The sequence below is a fragment of the Ursus maritimus genome, unplaced genomic scaffold (genome assembly GCF_017311325.1).
Source record: "Ursus maritimus isolate PB19 unplaced genomic scaffold, ASM1731132v1 scaffold_9, whole genome shotgun sequence".
Classification (NCBI taxonomy): domain Eukaryota; kingdom Metazoa; phylum Chordata; class Mammalia; order Carnivora; family Ursidae; genus Ursus; species Ursus maritimus.
This window is the reverse complement of record NW_024427107.1, coordinates 45,588,279-45,613,554: the sequence shown is the minus strand read 5'-3', so window position 1 is coordinate 45,613,554 and position 25,276 is coordinate 45,588,279. Positions and strand designations below refer to the sequence as shown.

The window sequence follows — 25,276 nt, the reverse complement described above, 5'->3', positions numbered from 1 at the left end:
ACACACACACACACACACTGCATAGGATCAGTGGATGGTAATAACTAGATTAATCTCTAAATAGCTTCTTTGTTGATATGATTATTAAGGGGATTTGATATTGGTGACTACCCATGTTCTCCTTCGGAAGAGTACTGGTCTCTCACCAAGTCTAAATGAAATTTCCACCTTGAGAGTATAGATAAATGAAAGTTTAATTCCTTAACCATACAAAAGCTAAATAAATTTTTGCTTCCAGCCTTGGTCTTTTAGTGATCTAAAAGCATATCTTTTAGCTCTGTTCTGATAGTGATCTTTGTATAGTTCATGCTTACTAACATATAGTATCTACTCAAGTATTTGCTGAATAAATGAACAAAAAGACTTTTGGAAAAGAGGATAATAGAACTAGGTCAGTAGCACTGCTAATTTTCCAAGGCCTTTTCTGTTTCATCTTAGGAAAATTTGGTATTTACAGATAGTGTGGTTCGTTTTCAAGTAGGCCTGTCATCTTTTTTCAAACAGGTCATGTTGGTTCTGGAAACATCTTGCATAAAATTCCTTTTCCCCCTTTGAGTAAAATGGAAGAATAAAACATAGCAGAACTGACATTTCTCCTAGAGAAAGGACTTTTTGATGTATTTGGTGATTAGTGAATGTTTGCCTTAATTCTATTTTAAGGTCTTACATGGTAAAAAATAAAATCATTATTTTTATTCTAGTTTTTTTCTGAACTTTGATTCCCACCCCCCCACCCCCCCGTTTAAGAAAAATGAGCCCGTAGTCCCTTTCTGGAATTAATGTTACTGATCTGTTGCATCAGTGATGAACCAGGCTTCATTGTGCTATTGAGCATCTGTATCATACTGGCCAAGACCTCTTCCCATAAAAAGGAGCTAAGTTTTTCTGAAGAGCTCTTTAGTCTTTTATTAAATGGTGACTGCCTTTCTGGTAATGAGCATTCATCAAGTGTTTGTTTAATTAATATCATTTACTAAGCAGTGAAAGGGTAGTCTTGTTACTTTGTGCAAGAGTTAGAGAGCATTACTGTGGAGAATGATCACAGGCATGGTCTTTACAACATGGACTTCTTTCTCTTTTTGCAAGAGAACTTGGAGTTCTTCCTTGTGTTGTTAATTTGAAGTTTGCAGTATGTGAACTAATGAAATCTGCCTTTCCTGCCACATCTTAAACGAAAAGCTCTCTTGGTAGTGGGGCAGGGACTCAACACTAGTGATCTCTACCAACTCCTCTGCATAAATCCACAAGAGAAGTCAAAAACTGAATAGTTTTGTCTTGAACGTGAAATGACAAAATACATACTAGAAAATACAATTCCAGCTCAAAGAAGAATGTAGTGGTGTAAAAAGAATACCACGTTTTGAGTCAGACCAACTTTTTACCATCTGATAGTTGAAAGGTCTAAGGAAATGATTCACTTCCTCTGAGAAAACGGAGTTCAGTTAAATGACAGTAATGTCTACCCCATAGGATTGTTACGGAGAATGAAAACCAGGAATCTCTTAACTCTCGAGTCCAGGAATGGGATTTAAAAGATCCAAGAAGCCTTAAAAACTCTATTTTTGTGGGGCAGAGGGTCCATACTGACCAGTAAATTTTCCAGTTTCATTAAAAAATTTGAAAGCCACTGGTACAAGGCAAAAAAACAGTTTATAAGAGGTGAAGTAGTAAAATCCTCAATCTAGCATTTGTAACAGTTGGCAACAGTAGTTGTGTAATAGTTATTCAATTAACTTGAGTTCTATTTTATTATGCTTCTCTACATTTTTATTTGCCCAAGGCAGTTATAAGGTGGTGTTGCTGGGCACTGGTTTTTATCTGTAGCCTACAGAACTACCGTTAAGCAGGAACAAGGTAGGAAACCAGGTAGCTTTGGGGGCTTTGCTGGTCTGAATATATTAATATGTGCCTTGGGCTTTAAAAACCACCAAATGGAATTGTAAGCTGACAATCACTAGGCAGCTTATTTATTGGAATAAGGGCATCTCTAAAGAATTCTACAGTGTTATACTCATCTTTACTACCTAATATATTTACATGTTTTTGTCAAAAGGCTTTTGGCATGTTTGAAAATAAAAAGACCTTTTGTTGCATAGTAGATAGCTACAGTCCCTTCCAGGGGGGAGTACATTGGACAAAGTCTTTTTGATAATAAAATTCATTTTTTTTTGAAGAGTTATGAAAGCAGTAAGTATTGCACCTGGTGAGGTGTTTTATACAGTTGGAAAGTCTGAGGTGTATGATGTGGAAATGAAATAAAGGAATGAAAATAGGCTGGCTGGTGGGAAGGGGAAGAATAACCAACAACCCGATTAAGAGCAACAGGCTACCTATCCTTTTTTAGTATAGCAGTACTTCACTAAGAATGCCTTTCTGCCTGTTCTAGTAAAAGATAGAGATGATGTGGAGATGTTTAGTTTTAGTGATGAGCTGTGAAGATGATGATGATGATGATGATGATGATGATGATGATGAAGAATATGTCAAAAGAAAACTAAGGAAGAGTTTAAAGGATTCGAAATTGGGATTAGAGTGAAAAACCCAAGTTAAAATTTCAAGAATAGGAAGTACAGGCACACTTATAAAATAATGATTCAACTCTTAATCTACCCAAGAAAAAGAAAGACATCATGTGCGGCCCCCACAGAGGCATTTTGAATTAGAAGGGTGGAAAATAAACTGCCTTTAAGTTATAATAGCTCATCAAGAGTAATTTTGCTTTTCATTTTTTCTTTTAAGAACACTCAGCTTTATAGTAAAGAAATCCTAATGGTAACACCTCAATAGTGGTACAGTAGAAGCATCCTAATCGGTTAATTGAAAAGTAGTTTATATGATCATACTTGTTTGAAACATTTGTTTTAAATTAAAATGTAGATGTATATGTTCATTTGTCCATTTTTAACGTGAGGCCAAGCCTTTTCAAATAATTTGCTAACTACCCCATCAATGTATCCTTTATAAAATACAGTTTGAGTCTGCATAATAGAGTGAGAACTTAAATGTTTAGTAAGCAGTAGGTTCAGAATCCTTCTAGAAATGTGTAATTTTTTCTTGTCTTTTAGTTGTCCAACCCAAGCTATTTTTCTACATGTAACTCCTTTTAAAAACTAGTTGTTTCCTCCCCTCCCCCCAAATCCTTAGTTCTTCTAAAGCACTCCATTTCGTTACCATAGTAACATATCTTTTCACACTTGTATTTCCCAATATTTAAATAACATTTTAAGTAATTATAGCTAGTATAGTGGCATGGTTTTGGAAACAAATATCGGACTGTTAATTGGATATCTTAACAAATATCAGTAATTGCTGATAGAAGCTGAGGGGGATTCCAGAGAGTAGCCGAAAAATCTGTCCTCAAGCTTTTAGCCTAAGTCATGGGCATGTCAGGTTTGTTTACCTGGGAGTGAAGAGTATAGTGTAATTCAGATTATCAATTAAGTGAAATTTGTTTAATCCAGCACATTAAGGTTTTGTAGAAGAGTTGTTGCATTCTAGACCGTTCTATTAGAACATTAGGTGGGGGGAACATTGCTTCCTTTAAAAGGCTTTTTCAATAATTTTGCAAGAGATGAGACAAGGAGAGATGGGTACTACTGGTTAGATTATACCTGCTATTACACATACCAATACATACCTAGTATGAGGTTATAAACTAAGGAGTGGGGGATTTCAAAGACCATGGGAAAAGGTTGGGCCCTGGAAAGTGACACCAAATTTTGCCTCTTAGAAGGTGGATTGGTAGACATGCAGAAATAGTTGTTTTTATAAGGAGAATCAGCTTTTAGAATTTTACAAATTTTTTGAAGATTTGATCTGGTTCTTTGGACTCATTTTCTTTTACTAATATCAATACATTCTCAGTGCCCATATAATGGATATATAGTTAATCATTGTTTATACATTAATCTTGTTTTTATGCTTGGAACTTTAACCTATGAAAGACAGGGTTTTTTCCCCTATGGATATAGTATCTTTTCATATCTGGTAAGTGGTTCTAGCATATAAAAGGAACCCAGTATATGCAGTGGTTTTGCCTTCATAATACCGAGTTAAATGTTATCGGGCTTTTGGTATTAATTTGACTGCACATTTTTTATCCCAAAGTAGATGATCTTTGGCACATTCATAGTGAATAATGTGTATGGATATGAGAAATTCTCTTTTAAAAAAGTTAAAATTAGAGGTCTTCTGATGTCAGCCACATTAAAAAAAAACTTATGCATTGAAATTATAATAAGTGTTAGAATTTTTTCACCCCCCCCCCAATCTCTAAGATGCCCATTGTGATTTCATCCTGGGTCTTGTAGTTTCTTTTAGTTTGATGGTTTTACATTGAGAATAAACAGTGCTCTTTAGGGGATTTAGAATTGCTGTAAGTTTCAATATGCCAAAAGCCAGATTTCATCTTTCTTTTGAAGTTACCTGTCCTTTCTGTCGGCTTAATTTTGGCAGTTCTGTGCTGAATACAGTTCTTACTATTTCTGTAAAGCACTGATTACCTTCTGTCCTTCTGTTCGATCTTTGCCAAAATCCCGTACATAGAGCCTTTGGCTCTAGTTTGGTCTTACCACTGTCCCTGATACAAGCCATTGCTGATTCCCATCTCTATGGCTCCTGAGGGTTTCTGCTTCATTACTCTGATTTAGAATTTACTTCTATCTTCATTTTTTTTTTTTCAACCTCAGAGGATTGGCTCCATTCCTTCATTCTCCTTGAAAACAGGATGGACCATTGATGTTTGTGGTATTTAATTTGATCAGTATTTTTTAGGTAGCACAGATTTTAATTTGGCCTGGGAGGACTGGAGTGTTTAGCCACCATATCTCCACAGTTTCCATGGTATTAGGCACATTTCTGTGTAACAGGTCATTCTTCTTTTGTTCTTTCTGAATGAAAAACATGTATCTGTAAAAATGTAGTACCAGTTGTCATTTGTCATTGATTTAGTTTTGCATTTTCTGGTAAGATATGTGACATAAGTAGTAATGTGGTATAGAATAGTCTTTTTTTTTTTTTTTTTAAGATTTTATTTATTTATTTGACAGAGCACAAGCAGGGGGAGCTGCAGACAGAGGGAGAGGGAGGAGCAGTCTCCCCACTGAGCAGGGAGCCTGATGAGGGGCTTACTCCCAGGACCCTGGGATCATGACGTGAGCCGCACACTGACACTTAACCAACTGAGCCACCCAGGTGCTCTATAGAATAAGTCTTAAATCTTGGCAGAGTTCACTCTTGTTTTCTCTTGGCTTATTTGTTTATTGCTACAGTGTGGCTCTTGAGGCAACAAAGCATGGATATATAGCTGATTTGGTATCAGTATGATCCTGTGATGTGGACGTGCCCACTTGTTTCTACTCGAATAGATGACTAAAAGATTTCAGCATATAAACTTGTGACTTTCTTTTGATAGAATTTGTTGTGAGCATTCTTCCCTTCTCCCCCAAATAAAAATACCACTTACAGTAGTGTTAGCCACAGGTAGGATGGCAAGGTAAGAGTGTAAAGACAGTCTGTCAGCTGTTAATACAGAGTTAAATAGACCAAAATAAGACTTTATTCAGTGGGTTGACCTGTATGCTTGTTCATTTTTTTTTTTTAATGTAGGGAAAGACCCTATTGCATTTAATTTGCAAGGAGTGCCCAATTTTTCTTGTATTGGGATTTCATTTACTTGGATTGTTTAATGAGTAGTTAAAAACATTTTTTAGTGGAGGTTAATTCCCATCTTGAAAACAAATTTTGGGATCTAAGAGGGTTTTTTGTTTGTTTTTGTTTTAAATTAGTATTACCAAGGAACCCAGTCTGAGTGGAGTGTGTCTCATCTTAATTGGTTAAGTACAAATGCTTTTCTGAGAAAAATCTACTTGTTGGTCCAGGACTCATGAACTGTCCACTCATAATTTTTTGCTTCTTAAAACGTATAGTAAACACCATTGTCCAGAGTTTAGGAGGGCATAGACATACTTGGATCACATTTAACCCAGGGACATTTGGTAAAATCCTACCTTTAAAGTGCGATTCTGTGAAATTGACAGTCGAGGGCAGTATTATATATGGGCTGGCTGTAGTGTACCTAGAACAAATTCTCAGTTCAGTAATTTGAGTACTTTACTACTGTGTTTGGTAGATGTTCGGAAATAGGACATCCTAAAGTGATTGTGTTCTTTGTTATGAGTAATGACTTTTCCCTCCACTCTCCCTTTTGGTAGTTTTCATCTGATAGAGGGGCTTTTCGTCAGACTTAATTAGATCACAGGGATAAGACTTGAAGAATAATCTTGTGTAATTTTTTAAAAATAAAGGAAACTCAAGTGTATACTACCTTACTTTAAGGGGATGATAGAATCTAGCACAGGCTATGCAAACTTCCGGGGTTTGAAATTTTTATTCATATTATAACTTCGGGCAAGTTATTCCATCTCTGTGACTCTATTTCCACATCTTCAAAATGGGAATGATGATAGTATCTACCTCAAGGATGTTTTGAGAATTACTGAGTTAACACACACCCATGGTGATATTAAATAGCAAATATACTGCTTACCTTTTTTTGTATCTCTGCTATCGCTTCCGTGTGGCTTGACTTATTTTGAGGTTAAGTGTAAGAATTTTAATTAACTGCTTAAATTCCTTATATTTAATATTTATTTTGTAAGTTCCCTGTACTATCGAAAAGTAAATATAATAAATAATAAGAGCCCCTGCTCTTAAGTAATCTTGACAATTTAGGGAAGTGGGCACATACACAAATAATATAACAGAAGGACTTCATGTTGGCTAATTATGAAAGAGCTGGTCTTCACCTTTTTTTATAAAGCAACTGATAAAATCTAGTCCCACTGGGGAGTTTATAATAATATACAGCATGCGTGTGCAAGTTTAAAAAACTATAAAAAATGAGGTGTTTTAAACAAAAAGTGTTGTGGAAATTTTGAGAAATGGAGCCTTGGTTGGTGGTCAGCCTGGGTCAAGATTGATGCCAACTATAAAAAGGGTTCTGCATCAGGGAAGAAGGAGGAAAGCCCCCAAGCATGTTAGAACAGTTTGAACAGTTATCACTTGGTTCCTCTGTAAGTTCTTTTTGGTACTTTCTGCCATTTACCATTTTATCATTAGGAGCTACATTTTGAATATGAGGTAAAACATTGATTATCCTGGGATTATTTTGCCCAGTATTAAGGATCCAAAGGCAGACAATTCTCTGAACCTGATTTAGTTTAGCAATTTTTCGTCCCACTTACTGTGAGTCCTTTCACCCAGTTGATTTTTTAAAGACATGCATACAAAATGTTTTAGAACACCAGGCTTTTTATCAGCTTTGAGTTTTCTGCAGATACCTTTTGATTGATTTTGGGAAAAATTCAAGGAGCAGCTACTCTGTGATCCCATCCTTGAAGTTAAGCGGCTCTGTCTTTTCATATTAGATGACCTTATTCATAGGACACTTAAAATTTTAGTCTTGTAGGTCAACATTGCATAGAAAAGTGAGTTTATGTCAAAATGTCTGCAAATTAATTCTTGACATGGCCTGATTCATTAGCATTTCTGGTAGAGCATTTTCCTAATTGGTTGGTTGGAAGCAACTAAATGAAGTTGCAGTTGAAAGAGGCCATTCCAGCCACAAGGGGGAGCAAGAGACTAATTTCTGAGTCGATGGGCCCCTATTGCAACAAAAAGCCTGCTTTTGTTTTAGAATTTTAGATCTAGGAATGATAAAAGACTCAGTGGCTCTGCCGAATAAAGTGAAAGTTCTGAGAAAATTCTCTGCACAAGGGAGTTGCGCAAGACTATAAATTTAAACTCATACAATGTGCTGTAAAATGGGAATTAAATTTCCTATTGAGGGTGTTATTAAAAATGTCTTCGGGATGTTATGAGTTTTGTAATAAAATAATAAAATAAATTGGGAGTTGAACTATAGAATCATTGAATTTTAGGCTTGAAACAGCATCCATCCTAGGTTTTTTTATTTTTACAGATAGGAAACTGAAGCTCAGAGGCTCAGTGACTTACATTATTAGGTCATACCAGAAACATAATATTTTGTCTCTTACTGCATCACCTTAGTTGTAGATTGAGACATGATGTTTACTGTGCTATAAATGTATGAGTTTTTAGGAGGGATTGAGGATTGTCAGAATAACTGGATAAAATTACCACTTTAATTTCATTAAAAACAATGGCTTCAGTTTTAGACTATGTTTTAGGATTCTGTACTTAAATGAAAATAATGAGAATCTCATTTGAAAGGCTTTGTGCCTCAATTTCCTTCCCCCTTTTCTCTTTTAACACTGGCATTTTTTATGGATGAACTGTATGAAAGTAGAATATCTGCATCCTAACCTCTCTTCATTTGTTTTCATGGAAGAGGGCCATGGTAGCACAATCTAAATCAGGAATGGGTTATGAGAGCTTGATCTTTCCCATTCACATATTTGGTGAGGTCAAGTCAAAGGAGACATACTGTAGCCATATTTTCAAATTGCAGTCCATAAATGTCTCATTATAGGTTCTTTTGTTTTGATATTCTGGGGCTATTTACTATTTGCTAATGACATTTTATGTATATTTATCTTACCGGAAATTAAATTTAGCGCCATTAGTGGAAAACTGTCTAAGAAAAAGTGGGAGCCTCCTTTCTACCCCTCATATTTTTGTTTACAAATGTATCGGCACTTGTTTTTGTGCTATTTTTATCCTAAATAAAAATTTACTAATCCAATAAGGAAGTTTGAAAAACAATTGAGCACAAGAAGGGTATGAGGGTGAAGAGCAAACTCACTGGTATTGTCGTGTTCTAGAAATAGTCAATATTAAAAAGGATTTTTCTTTAAAACTTATTTTTATATAATAGTAAATAATCAAAAGGGAAAATAACCTTTTTTACATAGGTAGTTAAATTCCTTCTAACCAGTTACCTTTTTAACTTTTCATTTTGAAATAATTTCAAACTTAGGGGAAAAAATGGAAAAATAGTATGAAATATTTCCTGTATATCCTTTACCCGATTCCCTAAATATTAACATGTCCTATATAACCACAGTATAATTATCAAAATTAGCATTTTGTAAAATAACTGATAAAATAAATTATATAACCTATAGAATTTATTCACAGATAGTACCACTTACAACCTCCTAATTCAGAGTACTGACCTATTATTTTGTTGACTGTCCCTCAATATGGATTTTTCTGGTGAGTTCTTATAATTCAGATTGTGTGTTATGGGAAGAATTCCATTTCCTGGAAGTGATATTGTGCCCTCTGGGAGACACATGATATTGTCCTGTTACTTAACCAATATATCTAGATATAGGACATTAGTTTAAACCACTGAGGACTTGTGGAATCACCCTGTGATACAAAAATATTATCAGTTGAGTTTTTTTTAAGATAGATGCCCCATAGCATGATTGTTTTGTTAAAGGTTATGAACTGAATGTATTTTTGCCAGGGTACTTTCTAAATGGATTATGTCCTTTTCTGATGGATTACTCTTTGAAAAGAGGAAGATATCCCAGTTCTATAACTTGTAATTTTGCTTCGAAATACATAGTTCATTAGCTAGCTGGCTTCATGTATTCTGATTGGCAAGCCCAAATCACAGCACATAGGCCAGGGATTTAATTTAAGTGCATAGTCACTGTTCTTTAGGGCTGAAATAAATGTATAACTACTTTATAGTGGGTGTTAATTTTTTGGAGTTTAGTCTAAGGAACCCTTCGGCTGTAAATTCTGATTCTCATTTAAGAAAGAAAAGGGAAAAAAAGTGACCTTGAATTTAAAGAAAATCTAAGAAATAGTGGTGGGATAGGAAGTGCATTAGAGAAGTTTTCCTGGGATAAAATTGGAAGGGAGGTTTTGAAATTAATGTTGGAGTGAAATGCAGGAAGACTTTATCTCTGGATTTTTGTCTCCCTTAACCTCCGTCAGGGTCATTACATAGAACCCTGGAGCTTATCCAGGGGTCCTGCAAGCATATTAGGATATATACGTACCTAGCCTGCCCCTTGGCTGCTGTTTCTGAATATAGTTGACCCTTGAACAACGTGGGGGTTGGGGTGCAGACCAACCCCTCATGCGGTTGAAAATTGTGTAACTATTGACTCCCCCAAAATTTAACAGCCTACCGTTGACTGGAAGCCTTACCAGTAACATAAATAGTCTGTTAACACATAGTTAGTATGTTATATGTGTTGTACACTGTATTCTTAAACTAGAGAAAATGTTACTAAGAGAATCATAAGGAAGAGAAAATACATTTATAGTACCTTACTGTAAAAAAAATCCACTTATAGGTGGACCCATGCAGTTCAATCCTATGTTATTCAAGGGTCACCTGTACATGTGTTTATAACACCCAGACACTTGTCATTTTTGAGCAATTTCTTAGGTCTTTAGAGAACCAGAGTATTTTTTTTTCTCTTTTTTTGCAGAATAATCATTATCTAATATACAATACGAACCTTAAGAATTTTTACTATGTTTTAACTAGAAGTTTGGTCAGATGATGAACTCTTCATAGTCTTCAGGTGTCTGAGCTAAGATTTACTCAAGATTATTCTAGGTTTCTTCTGTTCTATTAAAATGAAGCTGTTTGAATTGTGCATGTGTAATTCAGCCTAGGGATTTAATATTTAAGTACCTAATACGTATAAAACTTATGTTTTTAAAGAGCCTAACCTGTAGTAGGTTAAGAATAGATATGTATGGGACGCCTGGGTGGCTTAGTTGGTTAAGTGGCTGCCTTCAGCTCAAGTCATGATCCCAGGGTCCTGGGATGGAGTCCGGCATCAGGCTCCCTGCTCAGTGGGGAGCCTGTTTCCTCCCTCTCTTTCCTGCTTGTGCTGTCACTATTTCTGTCTCTCTTAAATAAATAAATAAGATCTTAGAAAAAAAATAGACATGTATTGAAAAGTTAAAATTTTTTTGTTTTAAATTTAATTACTCTGGATAATAATGTAGATGTTGGAGAGCATAGGATATGAAGTAAAAAAAAATAAAAAGTTTCTGATTTTGTCCTCCCTGTTCAGAGGTAATCTGTATTAGTTTAGTCTTATTTTTATCCTGGGAATTTATGGTTCCTATGCAAACAGCTCTATCCTTGAAGAAGACACATGAGTTACGATTGTATACAAAGTATCATGGGGGCACCTGGATGACTCCGTAGAGTATGGGACTCTTAATTTCGGGGTTGTAAGTTTGAGCCCCACGTTGGGTGTAGAGATTACTTAAAAGTAGATCTTTGAGAAACAAAACCAACACCCCCCCAAGTATTCTGTAAGTTGTGCACACACAGGCACATGTGTGTACACGTGCACCTTGCTTGGTGTATGTCTTATGCCTCATCCCATATCCACACACACCTCATTTTTTAAAATGTTTTGTAGTGTTATATATGGGTGTAATATAATTTATTTAACTAGTCCATTATTGACAAATTAGGATCTTTCCTTCTTTTCTTCTTTAATTTAAAGCTCTTGGAGTATCTGGGTGGCTCAATTGGTTAAGCATCGAACTCTCGATTTCAGCTCAGGTCATGATCTTAGGGTTGTGGGATTGAGCCCTGTGTTGGGCTCTGCTCAGCACGGAGTCTGCTTGTCCCTCTGCCTCTGCTCCAGTCCCTGCTTGTGCTCACTTGCTCATTTGCTTGCTTGCTCTATCTTTAAAATAAAATCTTTTTTTTTTTAAAAGCTCTTCACAGAACACTAGAGGTATAGAAAACATAGGCCTAAATTGAATAGTTTTTTGAGAATTAGCTTTAGGGAGAACGTAGAATTAGAGCTGGATATTGAAAGGTGGATGGTATTTAGCACAGGTTACTTTAAATCAGTAGTTCTTAAGTGTGATGTGTGGACTCCTTTTAGAGGGGGTCCATGAGGTCACAATTACTTTCATGATAATACTGTCACCATTGACTCTTCACTGTGTGGACATGAGCACTGATGCAAAAACTGCTAGTCCCAATACTAATAAAGATAGTGGCACCATACTGCATTAGTAATTTATATATTCCTCACCACTACCCATCTAGTTTTTTTGGGGGGTGGATACTGGCTTTACTTACTGTCCTTGAAGCTATAAAATCATTAATAGCCCTTACAAGAAGTATAGCAATTATTTCCAGGAAAAATTTGTGTGATTATTTGAATCATGAGCTGAACTAGCTGCTCCCTTATTTTCCCCCCATTGGCAGACATCTTGAAAATGAAGAAGTGAGCTTATCACTTTAAGGAAAACAAATGGTATTTTTGACCAGTGATAAAAGTTAAGCTTTGAAGCACAAATGAGAATTTTTGAAAACTTGTATCCACTTCCATGATCTTGACAGCTTTCCAAATTTTTTAATGAGTATAAACCAGTCCTTAAACCAAAAATCTTTAAACCTTAAATATGGAACATTTATTGTTATTACTTAGGTTTTTTCCTAGAACGTGTATCTGTTTTTTTTTTTTTTTTCTTTAAGATTTTATTTTTTTATTTGGAGAGAGCACAAGAGGGGGGAGCGGTAGGCAGAGGAAGAGGGAGGAGCAGGGAGCCTGACATGGGGCTCGATCCTAGGACCCTGGGATCATGACCTGAGCTGAAGGCAGATGCTTAACCGACTGAGCCATCCAGGCGCCCTGAAAGTGTATGTTTAGAGAGAAATAGTAAGTACTACGGTTGGGAGGAATAAGTTAGTATTTTTTAAATGTAAGGAAATTAGATCACTTAAGAGGAGGAGAGTCTGGAACTAAGGTGGGTTTCTGGGATGTTGGTGGGTTGGCTGGTTAAGGTATCATTAATTATGTATAGTGCACGTATTTCCTGTAACAACTTATTTACTTGATTAGTTTAGACAGTACTTGAAAGAAAATAGTTGGTTAGAGAATGTTGGTTCAGATTAGACTGTTCTCTCCTCCAAAGGGTATCCCTTCTTGTTCTGTTCTAAAGCCTTTCTATGTATTATTGCATTTAATCCTCTCAACAACCTTGTGTATTATATCTACTAATAATATCTCCCTTTTACAGATGAGAAACCTGAGGCCCAGGGAGATTTCAGAACTTTGTCAAGATGGTGCAGCTAGTAAGCAGTGAACTGGGATTTGAATTTAGGCAGTAGGCAGTCTGTCTACATAGCTTACGCACTTTACAAGTCTGCTGTAAAAAGAATAATTAAGGAAAATGTTACTTTTCCTTTGATACAACAGTCCTGTTTTAAAATGAAAGCTTTTTGCACATTATTTCGCCCCTCTTAATAGTTACACAAATTTAGATTATTGAACTCAAAAGTGTTAAAAATGAGATTACAAGAGCACTAAAGCAGATTTTTGAGTGTCAAGATCTCATATGTTATATCTAAATAGAGTGCCTGCTCTGTCAGGAACTGCGATTGGTGCCTTTCTATTCATACTCTCATTTAGACCTCATAGCAGCCTTTTGGAGTAAATTTTCATGTTGATCATTTTATATAAGTAGATTTTCATTTAGTTTTACAGATTGGCTCTGAGAGATTAATTTGCCCAATATCTCAAAGTTAATGATGAGAGAGGCATTCAAAGTCTGTCTGATTTTAGATTTTGTGCTTTATTACACCAAGCTGTTGCTCCAGGAAGTGCTTGGATACCCAGAGATTAGGGTCTTGCCACCAATTCAGGTAGTAGTTTTGGTGTTTTAGGTGGTTTCTAGTCTAATTGTTGCTTAAAGGTTTGATGTTTTCCTCTTTATTTCAGACTATAATCATACTAAAGGCCCAGTGATAATGGTGTATCAGTAAAATAGAGATAGATTTTTCAGCTTATAAACCTTTCATTAGAAATACCTGACCACAATCAGGAATGAATGTTTAAGTTCTTGCTAATGAAAGCAGATTGAATCTACCTCAGGAAGGGCAGTCCGAATTAGATGACATGTCACTTTACATGGTTCCTTAATTTGAATACACTCCAAAGTCAAAGCATTGGTGGTATGTAGATCATCCTTTGATCAAAGCATATGTTAGAAACTTGCTAATATATTCTGCCCTGGTAAATTGACTAGTTTGTGGAGGCGGGGGGAGTCATTACTTGACCACATATATCTTAAGTGTTTTCACAACCTAAGAGGTTAATTATACCTGTAAACAGAGAAGAATCTTTTATCTCTTAAGATTTCAGGATCACGTAATTTATCCATTGATTAGATTAAGTTTCAATGTCTTCTCTCAAGAACATATCATTTAGCACTGCATTATGAACCATTTACAGAAAGATGTTGGATATGGGCTTCTGGTAGCATCTTGCTGCTTCCTATCGCACTTTACCTTATTAGGATGACTATTGTGTAAAGTCAGAATATGCATTAACTCTAATTTCGCAAATTAATCATAGATATTTTTGAAAATGTTGGCCATGGTATCTTTAAAAGACAGTGGTTGTTGTCAAAAGCAGATTTTTAAATTGCTGAGGCAATACTGTGAGTTTTTAAATCAAATTACATTTTAGCAAGATTCATATGGATTATGTAGCCTCAGTGCTTGAGTGTAAGATGTTCTTTAATTTTGTGTTTGACTTAAAATATCCTTTTCCATTTTAATTACATTTGGATTAGAAAGTTAAAGTACTATGTTATATGAAGAATTTTGTAAGTGGAGGTACATCAGTAGTCAGCCTACCCTTTGTTTTATGGTTGAAAGTTGTAATGTCTCATCTACCACTTATATAATTCTATGTTTCCCCTTTGAAATTCAGATTTGTAACAGTGTCCCAGAGTAATCATCACTTTCATTATACCGTAGTAGTTGAATGATATTTGGACAGTTGCATAGTATATTTAGTAGGATATTCTCTTAAGTTTGTGTGTGTTTTGAAAATAGCTAGTAGTCCTTTCCTCCATTTGACTTTTAAATCTGCTCACCTCCAATTTTTCCTTGTCACTGCTGCTTTCTGATAAGCGCTGCTTCCTTTTTTCCTTCTGTTCTTATTGTTTTCATCTTGGCCTTCTCCCTACATTTGCCTCTTTCTTGTGGCTTCTACATCTGGAAAATGTAGCTTTTATTTCTTCTTGGTCAGTTTGACAAATTAACATCCTTAATCACCTCTTTAGGGAAGCTAACTTAATTGAATGACCTCTGTATCTTCCATATCTTACATTAGAGTTGAATGAAACCACATCTGATTTATGAATCTCTCTGTAAAATACCCCAAGTGATCACCTTATTTTTTCTTAAAATCTCTGTAAGAGGAGATGGAGCTGTTTGACTAGGTGGCTTATTCCAGGTTTGGACCACTCATACAAATCTCTCTTACCAAGCAAAAATCTGCCTGTTGCTAAACTTAACCATTCTTGTCATAATTCTTTCAATCTTTATGACAAGTTTCTAGTTTCTTTACCATTCTTGTTGCTTTCCTGGATATTCTCCAGTTTGTCAGTGCTGTCTTGATACATTTTTTTAAAGAAGCAATGTACTATAGATTTGTTCTCATTAATACATTATAGAACTGAATCATTTTCCTGTCCTGATTGTATTAATATCTTGGAATCACATTATCCTTTTTAATAGGCATAGCACCCTATTGGAGCAGAAAAAAATGTAGCATAATTTTAGTAGTACAAGTCAGATTGCCTAGTTGGAGTTGTACCTTCACAGGTTAGTTGTGGTTTTGAGCACATTGCATAACATAGCTGGGCCCATTGTCTTCTGTAGGGTAATTTAGTTTATCTCATGGGTAGGGTTATGAAAGGATCAAATTAAATAATTTAAGTATTAGAAATGTCATCTTTATTATTGAAATAGCTTTATAAACTTTTTTCTTATTCGTCTATTGCTGCATAACCACTCAAAACATAGTAACTTAAAACAGTGATTTATTCTTTCTTGTGATCCTGTGGTTTGCCTCAACTGTAGCTCTTCACATGGTATTGGCTGGAGTCACTCATTGCTGCATTTGGCTGGGGCTGAAATATCCAAATGGCTTTACCTAACACATCCCATTCCCGGGGCTAGCTTGGCCTTTCTTTCCAGCAAGGTAGTTTGACTTTTTATATGCTGGTCTAGGGTTTCAAGAGCAAAAGGGTAGGCTGCCAGGCCTCTTAAGGGTTAGGCTCAGAAATGGACCTCAGTCACTTCCACTACATTCTCTTGGTCAAAGCAAGTCATCAAAGTTAGCCCAGACTCAGGAGAAAGGAAATAAATTCCACATCTTGACAGGAGGAGGAATGGCATACTTGTAACAGGGATGGCAGGGGAATTAGTGGAGGCTATCTTTGGAGATTGTCTGCCACAATTCTGTTTTTTTCCTAGCCTATTGAACCAAGTGTTAGCCCCTTTATGTAATCTTTAATAAGCAGCCTGTCTTCTTGTGTTTTAAGTTTTAATGGTTCTTAGTGTTATGTCATCAGAAGATATGATAGACAAAAGTATGCCATTTATCCCGTTCTCAGCTTCTTGCTTGTAACAGCTTTATTGAGGTATAACTGACATATAAAGAACTGCACATATTTGTAGTGTACAGTTTAATGAGCTTGCTTTCTCAACATGTAGTCAGCATTTCACTAGAAACGTTTGTTTGCCACTGTTGGTACTTAACTCTTGTTCCTTTTAGTCTGTCGTTGGGCCAGTAAGCTGCTTGACTACTGTGATCTTGCCTTCCTATTACTTGTAGTTTTTGGTTAATATCTTTAAAGTTTTTGTTACTGTTTTCGATGTTATGTTTAAAAAATTTTCCTTGTGAGTTACTCTAGTGTAAAACAATGTTACTAGGGATACAGAAGTTAGTACTCATAAAAGATAGGTTACTAAAGATGGGCTGTAACATTTCTTGACACCGTGCCTAAGTAACTTGTACAAGTTGATGTACTTTAAAGTTTTACATCTTAAGTTATTCACTCTTGATTACACGTTTGTGGCCTTCATCTTGACATAGAATGGGTTAAAGTCATTGAAAAGTGAAGGACGTGACTAGGCAGTGTTATTCTCAGTTTCATTTGTCTTCCTTGCTGGACCACTTATCCACAAAGTTAGAGAAAGTTCTGCCCACCATTATATTCTCAGTGTTTAGCACAGGGGCATTTAAGTATTTGGAGAATTAAGTGAATGTGAAAAATACATTGAAGCAGTCAAATATGAAACAAATGCATAGGTGAAAAATAACTTTCATGGTTGGGCTTAGTTAATGTCAGTTTTTTTATTTGAAGATATTTTAGTATAATCTTACATATGTGAATGAGCCAAAGACTTGTGTATGGAGCCTTCTTTAAATGTGTATATTTTTCTCTTGCTGTTTGATTTGAAGTTTTTTGTGAATTCTGGTTAATCAGATTATACTTTTTCTTTACTTAGATTTCATAGTCTAACCTTTAGCTTAGCCAGTCAGAAGTAGAATTTACTCTTTGAAGTATGGAATGCCACCATTTAAACCTAGACTGACTCCAAAGCCACTATGCTATACCATCTTCCATAGTTGAATGAATAATGCATTTTGTATTAAGATACAAAACTTGAAAAGGCCTGGTCATTTGTTTCTCAAGTGAAAAATTCATATTCACTTAAGTGAAAAATCCACTTATTATATTAAATGGAACTATCTTCTGTTTTTGAGGCAGATCCCAAAAGAGCTGCCATAGTCAGTGTTCAAAGAGTGCTTATGTCCTAAAGAGCGTGGTGTTCAAAGGACAAACACTTGCAGCTGAGAGATCTTTGAATATGAAGGTATGGGTGTGGTGTAATAAAGTTTCTGTTATCCTAACCAAAGTGTTCATCTGATTTTAGGCCAATAGTTTCAGATATTGGGTAATAACCATAGGAAACATAGTAGTTTGACTTTTTACCTAGGTAAAAAGGGAGAGAATCTCCAGCAGACCCCCCACTGAGTGGGGAGCCTGGCACAGGGCTCAATCTCACAATTGAGATCACTACCTGAGCCAACACCAGGAGTGTGATGCTTAACCGACTGTGCCACCCAGGCACCCCATATCACTGTCTTTCTTTAATTAGGAACAGTAAAACTTTGACTTTGAACAACTTTTTACCTATTGAGGTTTGGCTTGAATTGTGTTCTTCTGAATGAAATTAACTTTGTTCTTTCTCAGTTATGGACTCTGGTAGTATCTCTGGCCCTTAACTTCTCTGTGTTCTTAGTTTTTGCTTGAGTCCTAATCCTCCAGAGTCCCAAAAGTTTCATCTCTTACGTTCTTTCCATTCTAATGACTACTTTGAAAAATTGAAAGTTAGTCAACTTAATAGAAAAAGCTTGTTATGAGCTCTCATGCTTTCACATTGACTGAAGCCTGTGGTCTTTATCAGCATGTAAATAGCACTGTGCGGGGGAGGCACATACTCAAATGTATCCTTAAGTAATAAACTTAACAGTAATTCACTTTTTAAGTATTGCTATCCAAAACATATTCTGCTTTTAAACCACGAATTCATGAGCCTACTGCATTCAGCTATTGTATTAATGGCAATAATTGGGTATTAAAATTTTATAACTTAGGCTATATACAGTATGCTGTTAAGAAATGAAGTTTTTTTTTTTTTCAGTCTTGTAAATATTTTATTCTTACTGTGACTGTTTCTTTTTTTCCAAAGTCTCTTTTGGAAAAGTTTTTGATCCCCAATGCTTCACAAGCAGAGAGCAAAGTCTTCTATTTGAAAATGAAAGGAGACTACTACCGTTACTTGGCCGAGGTTGCTGCTGGTGATGACAAGAAAGGTAAACTGTTTTACATCGTGTTTGCTGAACTTGTATAAAATAACATAGTATGGAATTAGTCTCTCTGAAATGTGAACAGTTGTAGGTTTTTTGTTTAATTGCTTAGAGCACTAAATGAAGAGCAGTAATTAGCTTTTTTCTTTTTTGGATGGGTAGGAGGGTCAGAGGGTGAGGGAGAGAGAGACTCTTAAGCAGGCTCCATGCTGGACTCGATCTCACAGTCCTGAGGTCATGACCTGAGCTGAAGTCAAGAGTCAGAGGCTTACCGACTGAGGCATCCACATGCTCCAGTAATTAACTTTTTTTTTTTTTAAGATTTTATTTATTTATTTGACAGAGAGAGAGATAGCCAGGGAGAGAGGGAACACAAGCGGGGGGAGTGGGAGAGGGAGAAGCAGGCTCCCAGCCGAGGAGCCCGATGTAGGACTCGATCCCGGAACGCCAGGATCATGCCCTGAGCTGAAGGCAGACGCTTAACGACTGCGCCACCCAGGCGCCCCTCCAGTAATTAACTTTTTTAAAGTCCTGGGAATGTCTATCTACTGCCTACTACTGGTATTCCAGAATCCATGCTTGCTGAGAAGCCAATTTTGGGCATAGGAATGTTTCCTCACAATTTTAAGAGATAGTGATCACAGCATAACTATAGAGTAGTGCAAACTAGTTACTAAAAATATAATTCTGAGTTGATTGCAAGAGTTGTTTTTGTATTGACGTTGACCAGTGGTTAGTGTGATGTTCCTTCAAGAAGCTTTTTGTTTTGTTTTGTTTTGTTTTGTTTTGTTTTGTTTTGTTTAAGATCCTCATTCAGATAAGGTTGCTATGGCTTAGTATTTCAGAGCATATGATTGGATATTAAAGGTCTGGCTTGAGGGATGAAGATGAAGTGCAAACGTTGTCAGTACGTTTTGGCATGTTTTATTTTCCAGGGATTGTGGATCAGTCACAACAAGCATACCAAGAAGCTTTTGAGATCAGCAAAAAGGAAATGCAACCAACACATCCTATCAGATTGGGTCTGGCCCTTAACTTCTCTGTGTTCTATTACGAAATTCTGAACTCCCCGGAGAAAGCTTGCTCTCTTGCAAAGACAGTACGTATTTTACCTGTTCTGTGGAAATTTGGTAATCCTTATTATTTGAGCACTGACGTGTCCTTTTTTCATCATAGGCTTTTGATGAAGCCATTGCTGAACTTGATACATTAAGTGAAGAGTCATACAAAGACAGCACGCTAATAATGCAATTACTGAGAGACAACTTGACAGTAAGTACCTAACAGCATCGTGAATGGCCAATGTGGTTGAAATTCTGTTCTTTTATAGATTATTACAAGGAATATTTCTGGTCTCTTTATTGAATATAAAATCATATGTGCTATTAAAGCTATGAAGAAAAACCACCTTATAGAAACTGAAATACTAGATCAAGCACCAAAAATTTATACTTTAAGTAGTTATATATTTATTGTTAGAGTTTTAGTTCTTAAAATACTTCTGTAAGCCATGGTTTTGGACTTTGAATCACATAGGCTATTTTATTTTCCATTTCAGTTTGGGTGTTTCCATTTGTTCTGTTTTAGTCATAGAATAGTTTTTATTATCAAAAGTATATAAGTTCTCTTCATTTTAAATTCCATTAAAAATGGTTTTCTTGGGGTACCCGGGTGGCTCAGTCAGTTAAGCATCTGCCTCTGTCTCCGGTCATGATCCTGGGGTTCTGGGATCAAGCTCCATGTCCTGTTTTCTTTGTTCAGCCGGGAGCCTGTATCTCCTCCCGCTGCTTCCTGCTCATGCTCTCTCTGTCTCTCGCTCTATCTCAAATAAATAAACAAAATCTTAAAAAAAAAAAAAAAAATGGTTTTCTTGACCATAAAGTTGCAGGTACTCCATCAGTAACTTCAGTTACAAAATTTCAGATACTCTACGGAATTCATATGGAAATGACTTGGTATGGAATGTCATGCTTATCCTTCTTAGCATACTCCAGACTGAACAAAAGAACCACAGTGCCATTATCACATTGAAAAAATTGGCAGTAATTCCTTAATAACATTTAATACCTAATAGTACTCAAATTCCAGTTGTTTCTTTTTTAAATTGTCTATTAAAAAAAGTTTTTTATTTGAATTGGAATCCAAATAAAGTCTACACCTTGGAGAGTGGTTGATATGTCTCTTTAGTCCCATAGATTTCCCCATTCTCCTTCAGATAAATGCTTTACTTTGAAGTTTTGAGTCTTAGGTGAAAAAATTATCAAGTACCTGCTGTGCCAGGTAATGAGCTAGGAGTAAAGATTTGCAATGTAGAGCTTGAGGACTATATATCATTTTATACATTTCACTTCCAGCTTCTAGTTCACTGCCAATTTGCTGAACCAGGTCTATATTCTAGTGTTGAGTACTCATCAGTTTTTTGAACCACATTGTGTACTTTGTTATTAAATTTTCGAAAGTGTAACTGGGGGCAACTTATAAACTTGTGGGATTTTTATTTTAGCCAAGAGAATAACCTGTAGTTTCTTAAAGAATGAATTTTTTATGTCAAATGAAAGAAGCACTTCACTTTGTTAGCTATTTTTAATATTATGAATTTTCATATTTTGTGGTTTGAAGTGATGAGATAGTTGTCATTCCTAAAAGGTAGAAATTGAGACCTACTTTTACTGTTATATTGTCATCACTTTTTGAGAGGGTCTGACCTGAAATATATCCTTCTAGCTTATTCCGGGTATTAGTATAGCATGAAAGAGAGCATACTGCAACAATTGAGTAAAAAGCAAACCAAGGATTGTATTCCAATTCTCCCATTAGTTACTGTGTGTCTTCTCTGAGCCTTGTTAATATCACCTGTTACCATTATAGGTTTTTTGGATCATTTATCTGTTAAGTAAAAATTTTGCCAAAACTAGCTAATATTTGAGATCGGATCTGATTGACTAATATTGCCAATACATAACCCTAGTAGAAGAATGTATCAAGTTTTTTCAGATATTTATGGAAAATTCAAGAATCCTTGAGGGTTAAAAACTGGAAAGAGATGTTAGAAGACAATTTCATCTTACAAAACACCTGTTTAACAGGAACACACAGACTTCCAGAGGTCATTTAACTTTAATGTGTGACCTTGGAAGAAGTCTCCTTTCCAGGGCAGAGATCTGTTTGGTTAATAAATAAAACTAATGGGTGATTTGGGAGTTAGAAAAATATTATTGCGTTCTTTTTCTGCTTCATTTGTCATTGTATAAGCAGTAGTCCTTTTATAATTACATCTAAAAGTCATTATGGACTGTTAAGACTTATAAAAAATACTAATTTTTGAAGCAGTTGAAATAATTTTGAGATCATTTTTTTTAACCTGCCAATAAATTAACATTAATGAAAAAGTAATTGAATCCATAGTCTTACAACTATGGGACAATTCAGTTTTTACCTCTTAGAAGATTGGGTTCTGACCATACTGTTTTCTCTTCAACTGTTTTATTTTGAATCCTGCAGATTAACAAAGGTATGTTTTTCTAAGCTAAAAACATTAGAAAAGCTAAATTTTAAATTTAATTCAGACTCGATAGCCTCAAGGAGTGTGAGGATTCTCTTTGGAGTGTGAGATTCTCTTTGAAGTTGGAGTCTCATGTTTTACAAAAGGAAAGTAACCAACCTGAGCTTAAACTTGGGTTGAATTAAGATGATTTTAGTTTAGATACACTAAACTTACACATCCATCTCTCCTATTGGGGCTATTGAGAACAGTCTGATACTCTCATAGCTAGTAATACTTAGTATTTTGTAGCAATTCTGTATTTTTTATTTTGCTTTCTCCTCTGTGGTAACCAAGAGTTTCTTGTATCTGACTTTTTTTTGAAGACAGCTTGCTTTGTACTTAACCGTGTTTACACAAAAAGGTTACGGAGAAAATGAGGATGTTTTGTATCTTGAAGCTGTCTTCATTGCCGCAGTCTTTTAAAGAAAGCTTTCAGCAAAAGCTGTGGTTAACATTCTGGTACCATGATAAATCTATTAAGATTTTTTTCAAACTGAAACATGCTGAAAAATCTTTCCTTCTTTTACCAGTTGTGGACATCGGACACCCAGGGAGACGAAGCTGAAGCAGGAGAAGGAGGGGAAAATTAACCGGCCTTCCAACTTTTGTCTGCCTCATTCTAAAATTTACACAGTAGACCATTTGTCATCCATGCTGTCCCACAAATAGTTTTTTGTTTACGATTTACGACAGGTTTATGTTACTTCTATTTGAATTTCTATATTTCCCATGTGGTTTTATGTTGAATATTAGGGGAGTAGAGCCAGTTAACATTTAGGGAGTTATCTGTTTTCATCTTGAGGTGGCCAATATGGGGATGTGGAATTTTTATACTAGTTATAAATGTTTGGCATAGTACTTTTGGTACATTGTGGCTTCACGAGGGCCAGTGTTAAAACTGCTTCCATGTCTAAGCAAAGAAAACTGCCTACATATTGGTTTGTCCTGGCGGGGAATAAAAGGGATAATTGGTTCCAGATAACAGGTGTAGTTTTTGTGGGTACTTTAAGGTTCGGAGCACTCACGAGGCTGTAGTAGAAATGGGTATTCTGTAGATACCACATACTGAACCATGAGTATCTGTGGAAAACTCACTCTCAATGTGCACACCTTTGACTACAGTTGCAGGAGTGTTCCTTTAGTCGTGACCCAATTTACTCTGGATAAGGGCAGAAACGGTTCACATTCCATTATTTGTAAAGTTACCTGCTGTTTGCTTTCATTATTTTTGCTACACTCCTTTTATTTGTATTTAAATGTTTTAGGCAACCTAAGAACAAATGTACAAGTAAAGATGCAGTAAAAATGAATTGCTTGATATCCATTACTTTATGTATATCAAGCACAGCAGCAAAATAAAAATCCCATGTATTTAACTTTTTTTTTTTTTGGTTTTTGGTTTTGTTTGGGGTTTTTTTGTTTTTGTTTTGGGGGTTTTTTGTTTTTGGGGGGTTTTTTTGCTTTTGTGATTTTTTTTTTTTTTGATACTTGCCTAACATGCATGTGCTGTAAAAATAGTTAACAGGGAAATAACTTGAGATGATGGCTAGCTTTGTTTAATGTCTTATGAAATTTTCATGAACAATCCAAGCATAATTGTTAAGAACACGTGTATTAAGTTCATGTAAGTGGAATAAAAGTTTTATGAATGGACTTTTCAACTACTTTCTCTACAGCTTTTCATGTAAATTAGTCTTGGTTCTGAAACTTCTCTAAAGGAAATTGTACATTTTTGGAAATTGTTCCTTATTCCCTCTTGGCAGCTAATGGGCTTTTACCAAGTTTAAATACAAAGTTTATCGTAACAAAATACTACTAATATAACTACTACTGTTCCCGACCATGTCCCATATTCCTCCCCTCCCCTGAAAAAAAAAATAAGTTCGGTGTTTCGTTTTTTGTTTTTTTTTGTTTTGTTTTGTTTTTGTTTTTTCCAGAGACGGGGGATTGATTGGATAAAAGTAATGTGTTCCATTTAAAATTTTGGTATATGGCATTTTCTAACTTAGGAAGCCACAATGTTCTTGGCCCATCATGACACTGGGTAGCATTAACTAAGTTTTGTGCTTCCAAATCACTTTTGTTTTTAAGAATTTCTTGATATTGTTATAGCCTGCCTTCAGTTTTGATCCTTTATTCTTTCTCTTTGTCAGGTGCACAAGATTACCTTTTTTAGCCTTCTGTCTTGTCACCAACCATTCCTACTTGGTGGCCGTGTACTTGGAAAAAAGGCCGCATGATCTTTCTGGCTCCACTCAATGTCTAAGGATACCTTGCTTCCTTTGCTTGCATCCCACAAACTATTTCCCTCATCCTATTTACTGCAGCGAATCTCTCCTTAGTTGATGAGATTGTGTTTATCTCCTTGTAAACCCTACCTATCCTGAATGGTCTGTCATTGTCTGCCTTTAAAATCCTTCCTTTTCCTCTCTTTAAATAATGATGGGGCTAAGTTATACCCAAAGCTCACCCCCAGACTATTTCCTCAGTACCTTGCAGAAAACACCAAACAAAAATACCATTTTAAAAGAGGTGTATTTTTTTTTTTCCTTTTAGAATGTAAGCTCCTCCAGAGCAGGGACAATGTTTTCTGTATGTTCTGTTGTGCCTAGTACACTGTAAATGCTCAATAAATATTGATGATGGGAGGCAGTGAGTCTTGATGATAAGGGTGAGAAGCGGAAATCCCAAATAACTGTTTTGTTGCTTGTTTTATTATGACCTCAGATTAAATTGGGAAATACCAGCCCTTTGGCACAGTTGTCCCAAATACTACATTCAAATAAAAGTGCAATGGAGGCCTTGGGGTCTTTCTTTCAAGGAGAAAAGATCTCTTAACACATTGGGGCAAAGTAATCATCTTCGTGGCTCTTTTCTTATGGATTTCTCCTGACCCCCAGGCCAAGGACATGAAGTAATCATTTATAAAGCTAAGGAGCATTAAGCTAGACTTGAGGAGATGGATCTCATTCAAGTATAAATTATAAATAAAATCTAAAGCTTGTCACGTTTGCCTATTTATGTGCATTAGTCTTCTAAACTAGTTTCATTCTGAAATAAATTG

General features: G+C 35.7%; 1 protein-coding gene across 2 annotated transcripts in view; it reads left to right on the top strand.

The window, feature by feature from the left end:
• The window catches only part of YWHAZ (tyrosine 3-monooxygenase/tryptophan 5-monooxygenase activation protein zeta), a 31,653-nt gene extending 6,642 nt beyond the window's left edge, over positions 1-25,011 (top strand). For both annotated transcript variants that reach the window (XM_040625717.1, XM_040625718.1), the window contains exons 3-6: positions 18,551-18,674; positions 19,604-19,767; positions 19,845-19,940; positions 22,743-25,011. In XM_040625717.1, the coding sequence (XP_040481651.1) occupies positions 18,551-18,674; positions 19,604-19,767; positions 19,845-19,940; positions 22,743-22,802 (444 nt within the window). In that variant the 3' untranslated portion in view covers positions 22,803-25,011. The remainder of the gene's footprint in view (positions 1-18,550; positions 18,675-19,603; positions 19,768-19,844; positions 19,941-22,742) is intronic.
• Positions 25,012-25,276: the final 265 nt, after the last annotated feature.